The sequence below is a fragment of the Muntiacus reevesi genome, chromosome 5 (assembly GCF_963930625.1).
Source record: "Muntiacus reevesi chromosome 5, mMunRee1.1, whole genome shotgun sequence".
Lineage (NCBI taxonomy): Eukaryota > Metazoa > Chordata > Mammalia > Artiodactyla > Cervidae > Muntiacus > Muntiacus reevesi.
Window position 1 is genome coordinate 62,902,195 of NC_089253.1, and position 16,701 is coordinate 62,918,895.

General features: G+C 35.5%; 1 protein-coding gene across 2 annotated transcripts in view; it reads left to right on the top strand.

Annotated features, from left to right (window-relative positions):
* BRINP3 (BMP/retinoic acid inducible neural specific 3) overlaps positions 1 to 16,701 on the top strand; it is a 459,847-nt gene that overhangs the window by 233,512 nt on the left and 209,634 nt on the right. For both annotated transcript variants that reach the window (XM_065936721.1, XM_065936720.1), the window contains exon 4: positions 13,793 to 13,983. In XM_065936721.1, the coding sequence (XP_065792793.1) occupies positions 13,793 to 13,983 (191 nt within the window). The remainder of the gene's footprint in view (positions 1 to 13,792; positions 13,984 to 16,701) is intronic.

Genomic DNA, 16,701 nt, shown 5'->3' on the forward strand with positions numbered 1-16,701 from the left:
TCTGCACAAATGTTACTCTCAAAGGGGAGTAACATTACTGATGTTTCCACCAGCAATAGTGCCTATAGACCACCAGGAGTCTCTACTATTTCATGATCTCATTTTACATTCTTCATAGTATTTATTATTATGTAAAAAAAAAATGTTTCCTGGTTTATCATCTGTCATTCCTGCATATTTTCTTAAAGATAGGAATCTTGCCTGTATTTGTTACCAATTTACCCCCTACGGTTATTGTGTATGGAAAATGCCAATGTCTGAACAAAGCATGTTGTAGCCATCAAGCCATCAGTCACTGCAGCCACCCCAGCTGTGGACCCTGATGGGTTTCCTGACAGAAAAAGGAGGATACTGGCCCTAGATAGTTAAAGTGCATATCAGAGGAATGATTTCAATTAGCACAGACTCTTGCATCTTCCCATACATAGAAAAGTGCTAAATTCATTAACCTGAATTTCTTTTTTTTTCAATTTTTAAAACTTTTCTTTAATTAAAAGTAATTTTTTGATGTTCCACTACCTGGTTTTTGTTGCAAAACTCCTATGTATCCTGACTCCTCCCTTCTCTTTTCAGAGCAGTCCCTGAGTGACCTCAGAAACTATCTTCTGGGCTTAGTTCCTTATTTTTGTCCACCAAATAAAACTTAATTTTCAACTTCTGCATTGTGCAATGTTTTCAATCAACATTATAGTAGTGCTGGGCACACAATAATTTCTCTTTAAATATTTGTTAAAATTTTAAATGAATAAGTGAAACTACACTTTGCTAGGAAGCTGTTACTGCCCAGTCCACTAGATAAATGTCAAAATGGTGAAATATATGAAAGAGGATAATTGAGGTCTAATTCAGGAAGAAGACTGAATGAAAGAGGGGAATCCATGGAGCCAGAATGGGTCAGATAAACCAATAGATTCAGAATTGGAGAGAATCAGGATGAGATGGGGAGCAGGTGAACAAGGCATGAGGAGGGTGAAAAAGGAGAGACCCCTGGACACACTAAAGAAGCAAGTCTGCCATGGAAGCCTGAGGAATTAAATGTAGAAGAGAGAGGTAGTCCAGGCAGACAGAAAAGTTTAGCTGTAATGCACATTCTCTCTCCATTACCTTCCTCCGTAAATAAATAATACTAAAATAATGAGATAAAGAGATCAGACTAGCCCGGTGTTGAATCCTTACTCCTTTTTTATTTTAAACCAATTGTGAGACCTTAGAAACGAGTAGCTTCACTGCTTTTTTTTTTTTTTTTTTTTTTTTAAGGAGAAATGGGGGAGAGTAACACCTGTGTGGCAGGGTCATGGGAAGATTAGTTAAGTGCCATAAACAAGCCATGCATTTATGTAATTGCTGTTATTACAGCAGTGTTGATGGCAAAACAGTGACAAAAAATACCCCCATAATTGTGAAAGCTGATTCTTTGAAAGTTATGTCTATTTGGCTTTGGAATGACAATGGTTATTAATACAATAAAATCTGAAGTGAAAGTCAAATTTCAATTATTTCTATGACACCTCCTTTAAAAGTTCAGTGTTGCAACACATACCATACTAGGTTTCATTACATCAACAATACAGAGTTCCCAGAAGAATTTCAGAACATAAAATATATTCTTCAAATAAGAAAGGAAGGAAGTGACAAGGGGGGAGACAGAAGAGATCAAAAGTAGAGATGATTCTCAGGGATATTTCTGTTCCTTAGCAGCAAAACTGCAGTGACTTTTTAATTTATTTCATCGCTTTGGCATTATGGGTGTCACATTGTTACCTTAAGATAGTTTTTGTTTTGTATGTTTTTGTCTTGTTTTTATAAACATGGTTGATGAAAACCTTTGTGGTAAATTACTTTTTAAGGTTGATTATTTGATAATGACAATCTACTTTCTCAAAATTGATTTACTTCAATTACTTAAAAGTTTTATTCAAGCATTGTCTTTCATGGTGGGTTGGGGGAAAGAATAGAATCATCATGCTCATTTGCCTTCTAATCTCTGACTGTTCTTTGGATTTAGTACTCCTGGTATTTTCTGTTGAAATTATTTTTTCATCTTTAAGTGTTACTTGTATTTTCCTTCAGAAATCTCTCTGTTGGGTGATGTTAATAATTTATCTAAAATGCATGAAATTAGTTTAGTAGCTTAAGGATATAAACTATTAGCAATTAAAATGTATACTAGGTTAATTTCAGCCATTTTTAAAATTATTGCTATTGTAATGACACTCTCTTTTGTTGCTATAAGTGTATTTTAACTTCATATGTTTTACCTGACTGAACATGAAATTGTATTACTCCATTTCTTAAAAATTGAGACTGGTGGTATTTAACTTGAGTAAATTCTCTTTCTCTCTCATTAAATGACCAAAACTGAAGAACAACTCTAATATTAACACCGAGGATGTCAGGTATACAAGCAGGATATTTTAAGTAAAAAGCCAGGTTTTAAAATTTTATTTTTAAGGCTTAATTGAAATGTAGTTGATTTGCAATGTTGTGTTAATTTCTTCTTTACAGTAAAATGATTCAGTTATACATATATATATATATATATGCACACACATTGTTTTTCATGTTTTTCATTATGGTTTATCACAGAATATTAAATACAGTTCTCTGTGCTATACAGTAGGACCCTGTTGTTTATCCAGTCTATATATACTACTTTGCATCTGAAAACTCATTACTTTATAAGTAGATGCTTCCTAAGTAACTAGGTCTTCAACTAAATTTAAACATTTTTCAAAACAAGTTGAGTGTAAAATCCTCTCTACGAGCATTAAACTGATGAAAAGGAAATAAATGAAAAATGTCTTTTTTCCCCGAGTTTTTTAGTACATCATGTTATTGACTTAGACATAAAACTTGGGATAGGATATGTGAAGCCTTTAATGGGATATTTTATGATAGATAAGTCAGTGATTAAATTATCTTCCTATAGGGGAAAATAAATTATAAAAAGCCTTCTTCAATATATATCATTTTCTACATTTGTTTCATCTTATAGCTTCCAAACTATTTTTCAGTATAGTTATTTAGCTTGCTTCTTTTTGGGATAATGATATCTAAACTCCATCACAGTTTAAAAATCTAAAATAAGCTACTAAATTTAAAGAATCAATCTTGGAGAAGATTGCACTCCTGGGATATATTGATTTCTAGCTATGGAATATATTTCAGGACTGTTTTTATAATATATTTCATTATAATACAATCTATGACAAACACTGAAATAAAGTGCATCTGTGTACTGAATACAGAAATACCGAAAAAAGAAAAAAAAATGAGTGAATGGAAACCAAAAGACCTCAACATTGTTTGGCTTATTGAGCAGATAGAGGGTGTTCACTAATAACAGGTCAGGATTCTCGATCAATAGAAAAGAACAAAGGATTAAGGGAGATGAAAATAAAAAATTAATTAAAAATTGATAAAAAATGGTATATCAAAATGTTTTTAGTAATTTTCAATATGACCCAAGCCTCACCTCCACAATTGCAAAGACTTGTCCAGGCAGTCATAGGTACAGCTCTGAGCCATCCACAGTTCCTGGAGGATATGAACACCTCCTGGTGAAATGGCTCTTGAAAGCATAAGGAGGTGAGAAGCCGACCACAGGGGGTGCTCTGTGCTCCAGAAAGCACATCCTAAAGAGGAAGATGAGGAAAAGGTGGGGTTACTACTCCCAAGTCCCTTCCCAGCACCCACCTGTCTGTCAACCCACACCTCTGTGGGCAGGGTCTGGAATGTGGACTCAGTGAGGATAGTTTAGGCAAAGTACTTCCCTCCCAAGTACTCTTTTTCTCAGAGATGTTTTTCTTATTGGACCAAAATTCATTCTAGAAGCAAATAGATTGTATATTGAGATTTGTTCATTTATAACTTTAAAGAATTTTTTTTTTACTCTCAGCAACATAAAACAGTTCTATTTTGATTTTGAATGCACAGTTTTAAAAGCCATCATTAATTTTTTAGCAGAAAGAGTTATATTTTTTTGCTTGCAAGTTTGCTTTTGAATTTTTTTTTCTGAAAGTGCTTCTTATGAGAATGTATCAGGGATTACCATATGGTTCATCTTAAAGCATTTTGTCAGATATCTACTTTTACTAGCTATAGAAAATATTTTCTTCATTGTTGGAGTGTAAAAATGCATGATTGAAATGCAGAGTAATATTAACTTACTAGGGTAATTATGTAAAATAAATACTACCTCAGTGACTATATAGTATATAATTAGCTATACCTGCAAGGTAGTTTATTTAGTTCAAAAATTTTATGATATATTTTTTATGTGTGTGTTTATTTGTCAAAGAAAAAACAGAGGTCAGTAAGCTGGGATATGATAGAATGTTAGTTTGATTTTTTTTTCCTATTTTCTTGCATCCCTATAAGTATGGAAATCCAAATATCCTCATTTAATTATAGAAATGCTCAATTCTCACTTTTCTGTAAGTAAATTACATTCTGTAGAAAATATTCAAAGATAGTTTTTAATTCTATATCTTGCACCGTCTTCTTTCAAAATAGATTAATAGCTGTCTTTCTTATTTTCACTTTCTCTTCTTAGGAGGCATAAATTCCTTTTATTTTAGTTTATCTGTGATATAATTTAAAGAAGTTAATCTGCCAAGGTATATATTAATACATATAATTTATTATTTAACCAAATAGGAATAATTACTTGAAAATGCATGAAACTATTTCTATGTATTTTCAAGTAATTAGAAATGCATAGTCAGTTGCATTTTTAGTTAGAATGCATATTCTGTTCAAGAAAAAGTATTGAAAGAAAGAAAAGAACAATTTCCTGAAGCTTTATATTCCAAGGAATTATTAAAATAATGACACTTCCATATTTGTATTTAAGACTGAATATTTACTTAGACTCATACTACTTAAGATCAGTTATATCAGTTCACCTCTGTCATCTCTCTGTGTCTCTGTCTCTCTCTTATTCTTTCATTTCTATCCCTGTCTCTCACATTTCTCTGGTAAAGAGAATGAAAACGTTGAAATTAAAGTAATATTGTTAATTCACATGTAATTATTATAAGGCAGTTACCTACTAAAATGACTTGAGCCCATTTATAAAAATCATAATAAAGATAACAAAGAAGAAAATGAAATTAAATTTGCTATATCAGTTGATCTTAATAATGGCATTCCTGGCAACTAAGTCAAAAGATAAATGCTGAGTTTTAGAATTTCATAAATACAATTATGTTTATTCTTGTTTTTCTGTATAGCACTTTAATAGGACAGATAAATCACTTGTCCATTTATTTGACAAATATGTACTGAGTTACCTATAAAAGCACAAAGATTCAGGACCTTCCTTAAAGGAACACACAGGTCACTGATAAAGACAGACATTTAAATTGGTAATAAATTTTACTGTGGTTTAGAGCCTCATTACTTGAGGCTGGTCCATGATCCAAGAGCATCAGCATCACCTTGGAACTTGTTAGAAATGCAGAATCTCAGATTCCATCCCAGATTAATGAATCAGAATCTCCATGTTAACAAGATCTCCAGGTGATTTATATGCACATTAAGTCTGAACAGCACTATTTAGAGTATCTATATAAATTTCAAGTGCACTTAACTGCTCCAGAAATCTCACTTCTGAGAATCAATCTTACCAAAATAATAGCAAGAGTCTGCAACTATACATAACAAAAATGTTCATTATGGCATTGTTTGTAAGCTGCTCCATGAAACTTCTATTTCATTCAGGGTGTATTCTGTTCCATCTCTCCTTGGAGCTGTGTGCTTCCAGTTACTTTTTTATTCATGTCGTTATTCTGTAGGGACTATTGTTTCTGGGCAATTTTGTTTAGAAATTTTTCTGACAACTTGGGGGGAAAACTTAATACGCATAAGGTCAGTTGCTTTCTTTTAGAGTGTTTTGCAAAACATATATTTTTTTTTTGGTCAAAGCTGTATAAGACTAGCTATTTTCTTCGTAAAATATCTTGCAGATGCCAAATGGTATTAAGCCAACATGTCTGTTTTTTCCTATCTTTATATATTTGACTTTGCTCCTTATCAGAAGCCTGTTTTTTTCTGAATTTTTCCCCTTCTATTTGTATCTAAAACCCTGTCTTTTTTCTATAACACTATGTTAGTGGAAAGATTCGTGTCTTCAGGCGATATACCTTTTAACACAGAAAGCTAGGAAACAATGATCATTAGCAGTGAGAGTAAACACTGAAAAGTGAAGTAAAATTTAAAAAGACAGAGATTCTTAAAATATAGTAAAACTTGGAGAATTTTTTAAGGAATGAAAAACATAAGGAATAATATGATTTGTTATTACCAAAAATAGGATAACAATTTTGAACTAAAATTATATATCAAAAGTAAAATGTACAGTTACATTTAAACTGTATTTGCACTGGTTATTCCTGTTATTCTACTCTTATAGCAGTTTTTGATAAATGAAACTCATACAAAAGCAAAATAGACATTCACAGTAAGATTTTCAAGAATAAGAAAGTTGAATGACTGGGAAGATATTTGCCATAAATGCATTCTTTTTTCACCTGGGTAGAATGGTATATATATTGGAGTCAGTATACTAGTCCATGGGTAGTAGCAATGTTAAAATAAAACAAAATACAGCCAACATTCCAGAGTTACCTTCATTGCAGTTAAAAAAGAAATAACCTCAAAACTCAGTGCACTGCAACTACACAACACAACACTGGTTGTGTCTCCCCAGTATTGTGTCTCTCCAGTATGTGTGGATCCCGTGGTCTCAGTGTCTGCTCATTCTGGGAATCAAGTTGAGAAAGGCTCTCATTGGAACATGCTATCCTACTGGCAGATGGCAAAGGCATAAAAAGAAAAAATGAATATAATAACTTTCTGATGTGTTTCAAAACTTGTACTGAATCGTGGCACATCTGGCTCTTGTGAATTCTGCTGACCTCATCATTTTCTATTTTCGATACCAAATTAAAGGGCATCACTCACTGTTCTTTACAATGGGCCATTAATACATGCATGGGCTTCCCTGGAGGCTCAGTGGTGAAGAATACCCTTGCCAATGCAGTAGAGGCGCGTTCAATTTCTGGGTCAGGAAGATCTGCTGGAGAAGGAAGTGGCAACCCACTCTAGTATTCTTGCCTGGAGAATCCCATGGACAGAGGAACCTGATGCGCTACAGCCCATGGGGTCCCAAAGAGTCGGACATAACTTAGCGACTGAACAGCAATACATGTGTGCATGTTTGCATCCATGACACAATTAAAATTGCAAATAATAAACTACTGGATTATATTGATTTATCTGTAGGATTCTTTTACTCATTCTCTTTTCCATTGCTTTTTGTTGTGAAAGTTTGAAAGCATTACCTCCATCCCTAAAAACAATATATGTGAGAATGCAAGTTGAAAAGATCCAAGTGAAAAGGTAATAGAATGAAAGTTCTTTCATTTCTGTTTCTCGTGGACACAAAATCAACTCTTGAAAACCAGGACAGAAAAACACATAATTGTGAGGTTCACAATATATGGAATATACCTAATCTTACCCTATGAACTAACCCTAGGGTAACATTAAAGTCATGAATTTTTTTTGTGGTTTTACAGTCCTCTGTTTTGCATGCTTTATGAAAGCAATCTTTAGTATGTGGTTTTAATGTCCATAAACCTCCACAGCATTTTAGTTGTAAAAGGCACAGCTGCATGATTTCTATGTGAAATAATCACATCTTTTTATATCTACAATCATTAATCCTTTTCACTTTCTAATGGACTCAGAATGTTGAATCACTTGAAAATCACATTTAGTTTTTTACAAAATGGGTGGATGTCCTTTGGCACTCATGTCATGCTTATGAGCTACAGCTGGCTTTAAAAATGTGAATGTGAATGAAAATACATTTGAGCACAAAATTTTGGTTGATTGAATAATATATCACTTTTCAAATCTGAATATTTTTACATAGAATTGTGATGAACTTATGTATCAGTTCTTTCAGTTCAGTCGCTCAGTCGTGTCTGACTCTGCAACACCATGGACTGCAGCACACCAGGCCTCCCTGTCCATCACCGCTCCCAGAGTTCACTCAGACTCATGTCCATTGAATCAGTGTTGCCATTCAACCATCTCATCCTCTGTGGTCCCCTTCTCCTCCTGCCTTCAATCTTTCCCAGCATCAGGGTCTTTTCAAATGAGTCAGTTCTTCGTATCAGTTGGCCAAAGTATTGGAGTTTCAGCTTCAATATCATTCCTTCAAATGAATATTCAGGATTGATTTCCTTTAGGATGAACTGGTTGGATCTCCTTGCAGTCCATGGGAATCTCAAGAGTCTTCTCCAACACCACAGTTCAAAAGCATCAATTCTTCAGTGCTCAGCTTTCTTTATAATCCAACTCTCATATCCACACGTGACTACTGGAAAATCCATAGCCTTGACTAGATGGACCTTTGTTGGCAAAATAATGTCTCTGCTTTTGAATATGCTGTCTAGCTTGGTTATAACTTTCCTTCCAAGGAGTAAACGTCTTTTAATTTCATGACTGCAGTCACCATCTGCAATGATTTTGGAGCCCCCCAAAATAGAGTCTGTCACTGTTTCCATTGTTTCCCCGTCTATTTGCCATGAAGAGATGGGACTGGATGTCATGATCTTAGTTTTCTGAATGATGAGCTTTAAGCCTGCTTTTTCACTCTTTCACTTTCATCAGGAAGATTGTTAGTCCTTCTTCACTTTCTGCCATAAGGGTGGTGTCGTCTGCATATCTGAGGTTATTGATATTCTCCCAGCAATCTTGATTCCAGATTGCGTTTCATCCAGCCCAGAGTTTCTCATGATGTACTCTGCATATAAGTTCAATAAGCACGGTGACGATATACAGCCTTGACATACTCCTTTTCCTATTTGGAACCAGTCTGTTGTTCCATGTCCAGTTCTAACTGTTGCTTCCTGACCTGCATATAGGTTTCTTAAGAGGCAGGTCAGGTGGTCTGGGATTTCCCATCTCTTGAAGAATTTCCCACAATTTATTGGGTCCACACAGTCAAAGGCTTTGGCATAGTCAATAAAGCAGAAATCAATGTGTTTTTTTGTAACTCTCTTGCTTTTTCGATGATCTAGCGGATGTTGGCAATTCTATCTCTTGTTCTTCTGCCTTTGCTAAAGGCAGCTTGAACAGCTGGAAGTTCACGGTTCTCATACTGCTAAAGCCTGACTTGGAGAATTTTGAGCATTCCTTTGCTAGCATGTGAGATGAGTGCAATTGTGCAATAGTTTGAACATTCTTTAGCATTGCCTTTCTTAGGTATTGGAATGAAAACTGTCCTTTTCCAGTCCTGTGGCCACTGCTGAGTCTTCCAAATTTGCTGGCATATTGAGTGCAGCACTTTCAAAGCATTATCTTTTAGGATTTGAAATAGCTTAACTGGAATTCCATCACCTCCACTAGCTTTTTTTGTAGTGAGGCTTTCTAAGGCCCACTTGACTTCACATTCCAGGATGTCTGGCTCTAGGTGAGTGATCACATCATCATGATTATCTGGGTCATGAAGATCTTTTTTGTACAGTTCTTCTGTGTATTCTTGCCACCTCTTCTTAATATCTTCTCCTTCTGTTAGGTCCATAACCATTTCTGTCCTTTATTGAGCCCATCTTTGCTTGATTACATTATATTTTCCTCAGTTTTTCTTAGAATATTTGTTATTTTTCTTTCATTTATCCTATTACATAAGAATTATATAATAGAATATCTATCCATAGGAAATTCAAAATAATGTTCTATCAATTTTTAATTTTAGTATTTTGTAATCAGTATGTGTGTTAAAGAAGCAATTATCTGGACATTTGATAAAGAACAATAAGGCAGACTTTATGCATGGGGCCTCCTACAAGATAGTTGTATAGCAGGGGAGATTGTGCTTAATTATGAGCGGAGCCAGGAAAATGGTACATTTAGTCTATGAGCAGAATAGAAGGGCCGGTAGATAGAATATTACAGAGAAGGCAGAATAATTCTTTTTAAAGTGACCTAACAGGAATCTTGCTGAAGGCAGACCAGGGTTACCCAATGTCACCAGGGAGATGGTAAAGGATGAAGAATTTGGTTAGCTATTATAGATGATCAGATGTTCAGGGTAGGGGATTCTTGCTAAAGTGACTTGACAGAATTCTTCCTAAAATTGGACTGACAAATGCCCATAGAAAGAGTCTAGTCAAAACAAGCTCATAAGAGCTTGTCTAGAGTCATCAAGGAGAAAAACTTTCTCAACTGATTTCTTTTTTCAAACTTTTGGAATTTGCTAAGGATTTTTTCATGGAATATATGGCCAATATGTTCTATGTACTCTTGAGAAGAAATTTTCATTTCCTCTTTATTATTATAAGGTTTCATATTTCGCTAGATGATATATCTTATTATGTAGGTTGTGTAGATCTCTATCATTGCATTTATACCCCCACTGAATATATCTAGGTCTAGGAAACATGTTCTGGAGTCTCATAATATTGTCAGCATATGTTTATTTTAACCTGTATCTTCTATGTTCTGCTTCATGAAAAGTGTTGCAGTTAAAGAGATTTGCAAGTTTTAGTCTTCAGCACTATTCAGTCTATTTTGTTTTCTGATGTAATAATTTTGGCCTGAAGAGATATTTAATTTTTCTTTCTTTTTTATTTACTTTTATTAAGATATCTTTATCATTTGGTTTTTGACTGTATTTAAGAGGAGACACCGTTTGCTGTCTTAGTGTGTTCAGGCTGCTATAGCAAAATACCAATAACTGGGTAACTTGTAAACAGCAGAAACGTCTTGTTCAAAGTTCTGGAAGCTAGAAGTCAGAGAGCAGAATGCCAAGATGGTTGAATGAGGGCTCTCTTCCAGTCACGGATTTTTCCTTGTATCTTCGCAATGCAGGAGGGACAAAGAATCTCTTGGGGGACTCCTTTACAAAGGCGTGACTTCCATTCCTGAGGGCTCTGCTCTCATAACCCAGGCATGTCCCACAGACCCCACCTCCTAATACCATGATCCTAGAAGGACAGAATTTCAGCATATGAATTTTGTGAGCCACAAACCTTCAGATCATAGCACTTGCATGTGTCATTGGGCTGCGTTGTGACTTCTTAGATTATAAGAAGATAAGGGCACTGATCTTTCTGTCTCCATGTGCAAGATGTTTGCTTAGGTACATGTGTGAGTTGGTCTCAGATTCAGTGAGGTCAGATTTCCAAAACAGTTCATCCTTCCCTTTGGGGGTAAATGATTGCTGTTTTGTTTTTTTTTTTTTCTTATAGTATTTGACATAAATATTTCCTTTTTGCTTTCAGATGTTCCCACCTGAAGGCTGGTTACCATGCAAATGACTTAATGCTGTTGATAATTTGATCCACTCGTTCATGTTTTTGAAGGTTTTTTTTTTTCCTTTCAGTAATTCTAGTCTGCTTGATTTCCAGGATATGTGTGTGTGTGTGTGTGTGTGTGTGTGTGTGTGTGTGTGTGTGTGTGCATGCGCACACATGCGCACTCAGTTGTATCTCACTTTTTGTGACCCTCCAGAATGTAGCCCACCAGATGCCTCTGTCCATGGAATTTTCCAGGCAAGAATATAGGCGTGAGTTGTCATTTCCTTCTCCAGGGGATCTTCCAGACCCAGGGATCAACCCACGTCTCTTACATCTCCTGCTTTGGCAAGCTGAGGTCCAAATACAAACTGAGAATGCAACTTTCTTGAAATAACATTGTTGACACCTTATTTCTGATACCAATTTACCTGATCTCTTGAAGGGAAGTATAAACTGTCACTTAAAATTAGGTGGTCACTAGACTGTGTTATTTTAAAATTGGCATTATTTTTAATTTGGAGAAGATAAGCAAGCTCTTCTTTTGCTAGAAATCTTATTTGGTCTTTTAGGAAACTGGCTTGCCAGTTTGTCAATGGGCATAATGCCACCTGAACAGATGGGTTTCTGAAAGAATGAGAACAAGCTTCAAGTCTGACAATTATATGCTAGATGATCCAAGAATCTGGAAGTCTGAGGATGGCAAGTTCTTAATGCTAGACTTAAATGGCATTGACATTTTTTAAATCAACATTCAAACGTTGAAAACTACAGCTTAACTGTAATTTGCTTAACTTTAAATTTCACCTTAGAGGGTCAAGTACCTAAAGCTCCCATGGAGGTTAGTGATTTCTACAGAGCTATTAACACACAATGTTGTAATATTTAATGCCATGTATTTGTTGCTGTTTAGTCGCTCAGTTGTGTCCAACTTTTTGTGACCCCATGGACTGCGGCATGCGAGAAACCACTGAGCTTCAGTTCAATTCAGTCACTCAGTCATCTCTGACTCTTTGCGACCACATGAACTTCTTCACGCCAGGCCTCCTTGTCCATCACCAACTCCCAGAATTTAATCAAACTCATGTCCTTGGAGTCCATGATGCCATTCCACCATCTCATCCTCTGCCATCCCCTTCTCCTCCCACCTTCAATCTTTCCCAGTATCAGGGTCTTTTTAAATGAGTCAGTTCTTCACATCAGGTGGCAAAGGTATTGGAATTTCAGCTTTAGCATCAATCTGTCCAATGAATATTCAGGACTGATTTCTTTAAGATGGACTGGTTGGATCTCCTTGCAGTCCAAGGGACTCTCAAGAGTCTTCTCCAATGCCACAGTTCAAAAGCATCAATTCTTCTGTGCTCAGATTTCTTTATAGTCCAACTCTCACATCCACACATGACAACTGAAAAAAACCACAGCTTTGACTAGATGGACTTTTGTTGGAAAAGTAATGTCTCTGCTTTTTAACATGCTGTCTAGGTTGGTCATAACTTTTCTTCCAAGGAGCAAGTGTCTTTTAATTTCATGGCTTCAGTCACCATCAGCAGTGATTTTGGAGCCCCCCAAAATAAAGTCTCTCACTGTTTTCATGGCTTCCCCATTTATTTGCCAGGAAGTGATGGGACCAGATGCCATGATCTTAGTTTTGTGAATGTTGAGCTTTAAGCCAACTTTTTCACTCTCCTCTTTCACTTTCATCAAGAGGCTTAGTTCTTTGCTTCCTGCCATAAGGGTAGTTTAGGTTATTGATATTTCTCCCAGAACTCTTGATTCCAGCTTGTGCTTCATCCAGCCAAGCATTTCTTATGATAACCTCTGAGCCTAATACACATATTTATATAATTATATAGGCATTTATATGTTTTCTTTGCATTTTAAAGATACATTTGAAAACAGCTAATGTTTTGAAGTGGGCTTCCCTGGTGGCTCAGTGGTACAGAATCTGCTTGCCAATCAGGAAATGCAGGTTTGAGCCTTAGGTCTGGAAGATCCCCTGGAGAAGGAATTGGCCACCCTTTCCAGAATTCTTGCCTGAGAAATCCAAGAGTCGGACATGACTTAGCAACTAAAAAACAATGTTTTGTAATATACTTAGTCAAGTTTCCATTTGCCATAATGATCTGTAGTAACTATTGTTTGTTTTACATATTTTCTTATCTTAATTTGCTTTGGGGCCACATTAGTGTTAGATAAGCTAAACTATCTGAAAAGGTCAATAAAAGCTAGGGGAAAAGTTCCACAAAAGCTTGCTGTTCGATGCTCACTAAATATGTATTCACAACCGTCAGGATCCCGGGTACTTTTCTAGGTATGTGTGAAGTATTTGCGAACAAAAATGTAAACAAAACTCCCTGCCCATTTGTTATTTGTCACTCTTTTGTTTCATAATGGTTATAATCTAGGGTTCTTCACTTGCAGGTAATTTAAACATTGATTTTAAGTGGTAAATGGAATAATATAAAGTATTATTCATGCAGGAGAGGAGTCACTCACAATTTTTGTGGACAAGCGGAAGCTGAGCAAACGATCTGAAGGAAGTGACCCCAGCACCAATAGCTCCTCGGTTACTCTGGAAACTCTCCATCAGCTGGCTGCTTCCTATTTCATTGACAGGGACAGCACCCTTCGGAGACTTCACCACATTCAAATTGCATCCACTGCCATTAAGGTATGAATATGTTTATCCTATGAGGCTTCCCTGGTGGTTTAGTGGTAAAGAATCTGCCTGCATGCAGTGCAGTAGACTGGGTTTCGATCCCTGGGTCGGGAATGTTCCCTGGAGAAGGGAATGGCAGCCCCCTCCAGTATTCTTGACTTGAGATTCCATGGACAGAGGAGCCTGGCGTTCTACAGTCCATGGGGTTGCAAAAATCAGATATGACTTAGCAACTAAACCATCATATCATTGTGTTTTCTGTCTCTAAGATCCGTTTCTATGTATGTTCATGGCTCACTGATTTAAACTATGGTGTCTTGAAGAATAATATATTATATCCTTTTGTTTTGAGTTTCGCAGTACATTTAAGATGAAATTATATATATTTTTTCATGTAATTTTGTTAACTGGATAATTGGATTAAGGTTTTTCATGTCAGAGCATTATTTGAAATGCACATGAATTGAGTTTATCCTTGACTACTTAGACTCACTCACAAAGCATACATGGATAAAGCTTTGTTTTAATAATACTGATTTCTTTTGTAAAACTTCATTATTTGATTGTGTGCATTTAAAAACATTGTCCTGAGTAGTGGATGATTGGCTTCAAAGTGAGTCAGTGTCACAAAAATCATTAAGAAGTCTGATTCAAGGAGTATTTCCCCCCTTATTTTTTAAGACTCCAGTTGAGAAGTACAAGTAATTGTTTCGAAGTTTCTAGAAATATTTCAAGATATACCATAATCTGGAACTAATGGACAAACTCCATGTGTTTGCTAAAATCTTTAGCCTTTGACTCAACTAAAGTTGACTTTATGAAAGCTGAGAGAATGGGAGAACAGGATACCTTTTATTTTCAGAAGAAAGAGAAAGAGAGAAAGACAGAGAGAGAGAAGCAGTAGTTTCCAGAACAATAGATGTTTTGACATATTTCTCTGGCTGTTTGGATAAGCATGTTATTTTGTTTGAGTTTGGCCAGGGGCCATTGTAAAATTAATAGACCAAAGAGTTGGCACAATGTGATGGTGTGATTCTGGGCAAAGTTAGTAAGAACAAAATAAAACATAAAGAGCATTTCTTAGTGTTTTAAATGTAACATGTTATAATTAATGTAAAAAGCAGTCATTAAGTATATCATTTTATTGCTTTGTGAGATTAAAATTAATATTTATATTTTTTTAGTTACTTGAAAAATTAGTGCATTGATATGTTGAGAATGCTAGACAAATTAGCCCAAGGTATATCTTTTGTCCAAGATTGTCCTAGAGAGAATAAAAGGTTATATGAAAATATCTTTAGCTTGAGTTGCACAAATAATAACTGTCCATTTCCAATATTGCTTGTCGACGAGGTTAAGAAAAAGACTTCTGTATAAATAAGTTGTACAATTATAGTCTACCTCTGATCATAGGATTTAGGTTATATTGACTAATCAAGTGTATAAATAATATTTATGCCATATAGATACAAATGTGGCCAGCATGAATGCAGATGTTGTAATTAATTTTAAAATATTATAAGGTAGAGTAGTGTTGTAGTTATTTAGCTTGAGGTTACTGAGAAGAAATAGGCTTTTGCAGAAATCAATTTCAGTGATATAAACAGTGACTTAAAGTATATTTTCTAATAGAAGACATCGTTGTTGTAAGTGTGTTTATTATATGGCTATTGATTTTTCACTGAGCACACCAAGTAGAATTATACAATAGAGTTATTGTATCCATAGTAAGTATTCATTCACAGTTTGTATCAAAACTTAATGGATATTTGTACATACTCTTTTCTCCCAGAATAGAAATCTGTATCACAAAAGGCACATGTTTTAATGGCTAGGCTATTGTATGCAGGCAGTGTTCTTAGACACTGATGCTACAGCTGATATTGATAAGGCTTCATGGATGGTAGAAATGAGCCAGCCTCAAAGTAGAAGTGGCTTATAAATGAGTAAACTCAGAGTAGCTCCAGGGAACACAAGGAGGAACCTAGAGTGTGGAGAGTGAACAGTTTTGCCTTGAAAGGACTCCAAAAAGTACTCTTTATCCAGTAGTCTTGGTAAGGGAGTTCTAATGCACATAATGGAAATAGTTTTTTAAATAATTAGATTTATTTATTTTTGGCTGTTCTGGGTCTTGGTTGCTGTCTGGGCTACTCCCTAGTTGTGGTTCGAGGGCTTCTGATTGCAGTGGCTTCTCCTTGCAGAGCCTGGGCTCTAGGAAATGCAAGCTTCGGTAGTTTCAGCTCCCAGGCCTTAGAGCACAGGCTTAGTAGTTGTGGTACATGGGCTTAGTTACTCTATAGCATATGGGATCTTACAGACAGGGATCAAACCCATGTCTCCTGCATTGGCAGGCAGCTTCTTTATCACTGAGTAACTAAGGAAGTCTCGATAATGGAAATATTTTTTTAATTTATTTATTTTAATTGGAGGCTAATTCCTTTATAATATTGTAGTGGTTTTTTGCCATACATTGATATGAATCAGAATGGATTAAAAGTGTTTGTGTGTGGTTTTTTGCCATACATTGATATGAATCAGAATGGATTAAAGTGTGTGTAGCAGGGCTGGAAACAGGAAAAAAAAAGTGGAACTTTAGATCAGGGAGAGGAAACAGAGAACAATATAGGAAGGATACAGAGATGGATGGATTGTAAAGAAAAGTTCACACATCTTATGTGTAACTAAGAAAAAAAAAAAGAAATGAGGTATGTGTACTGGGAGCAACATGGT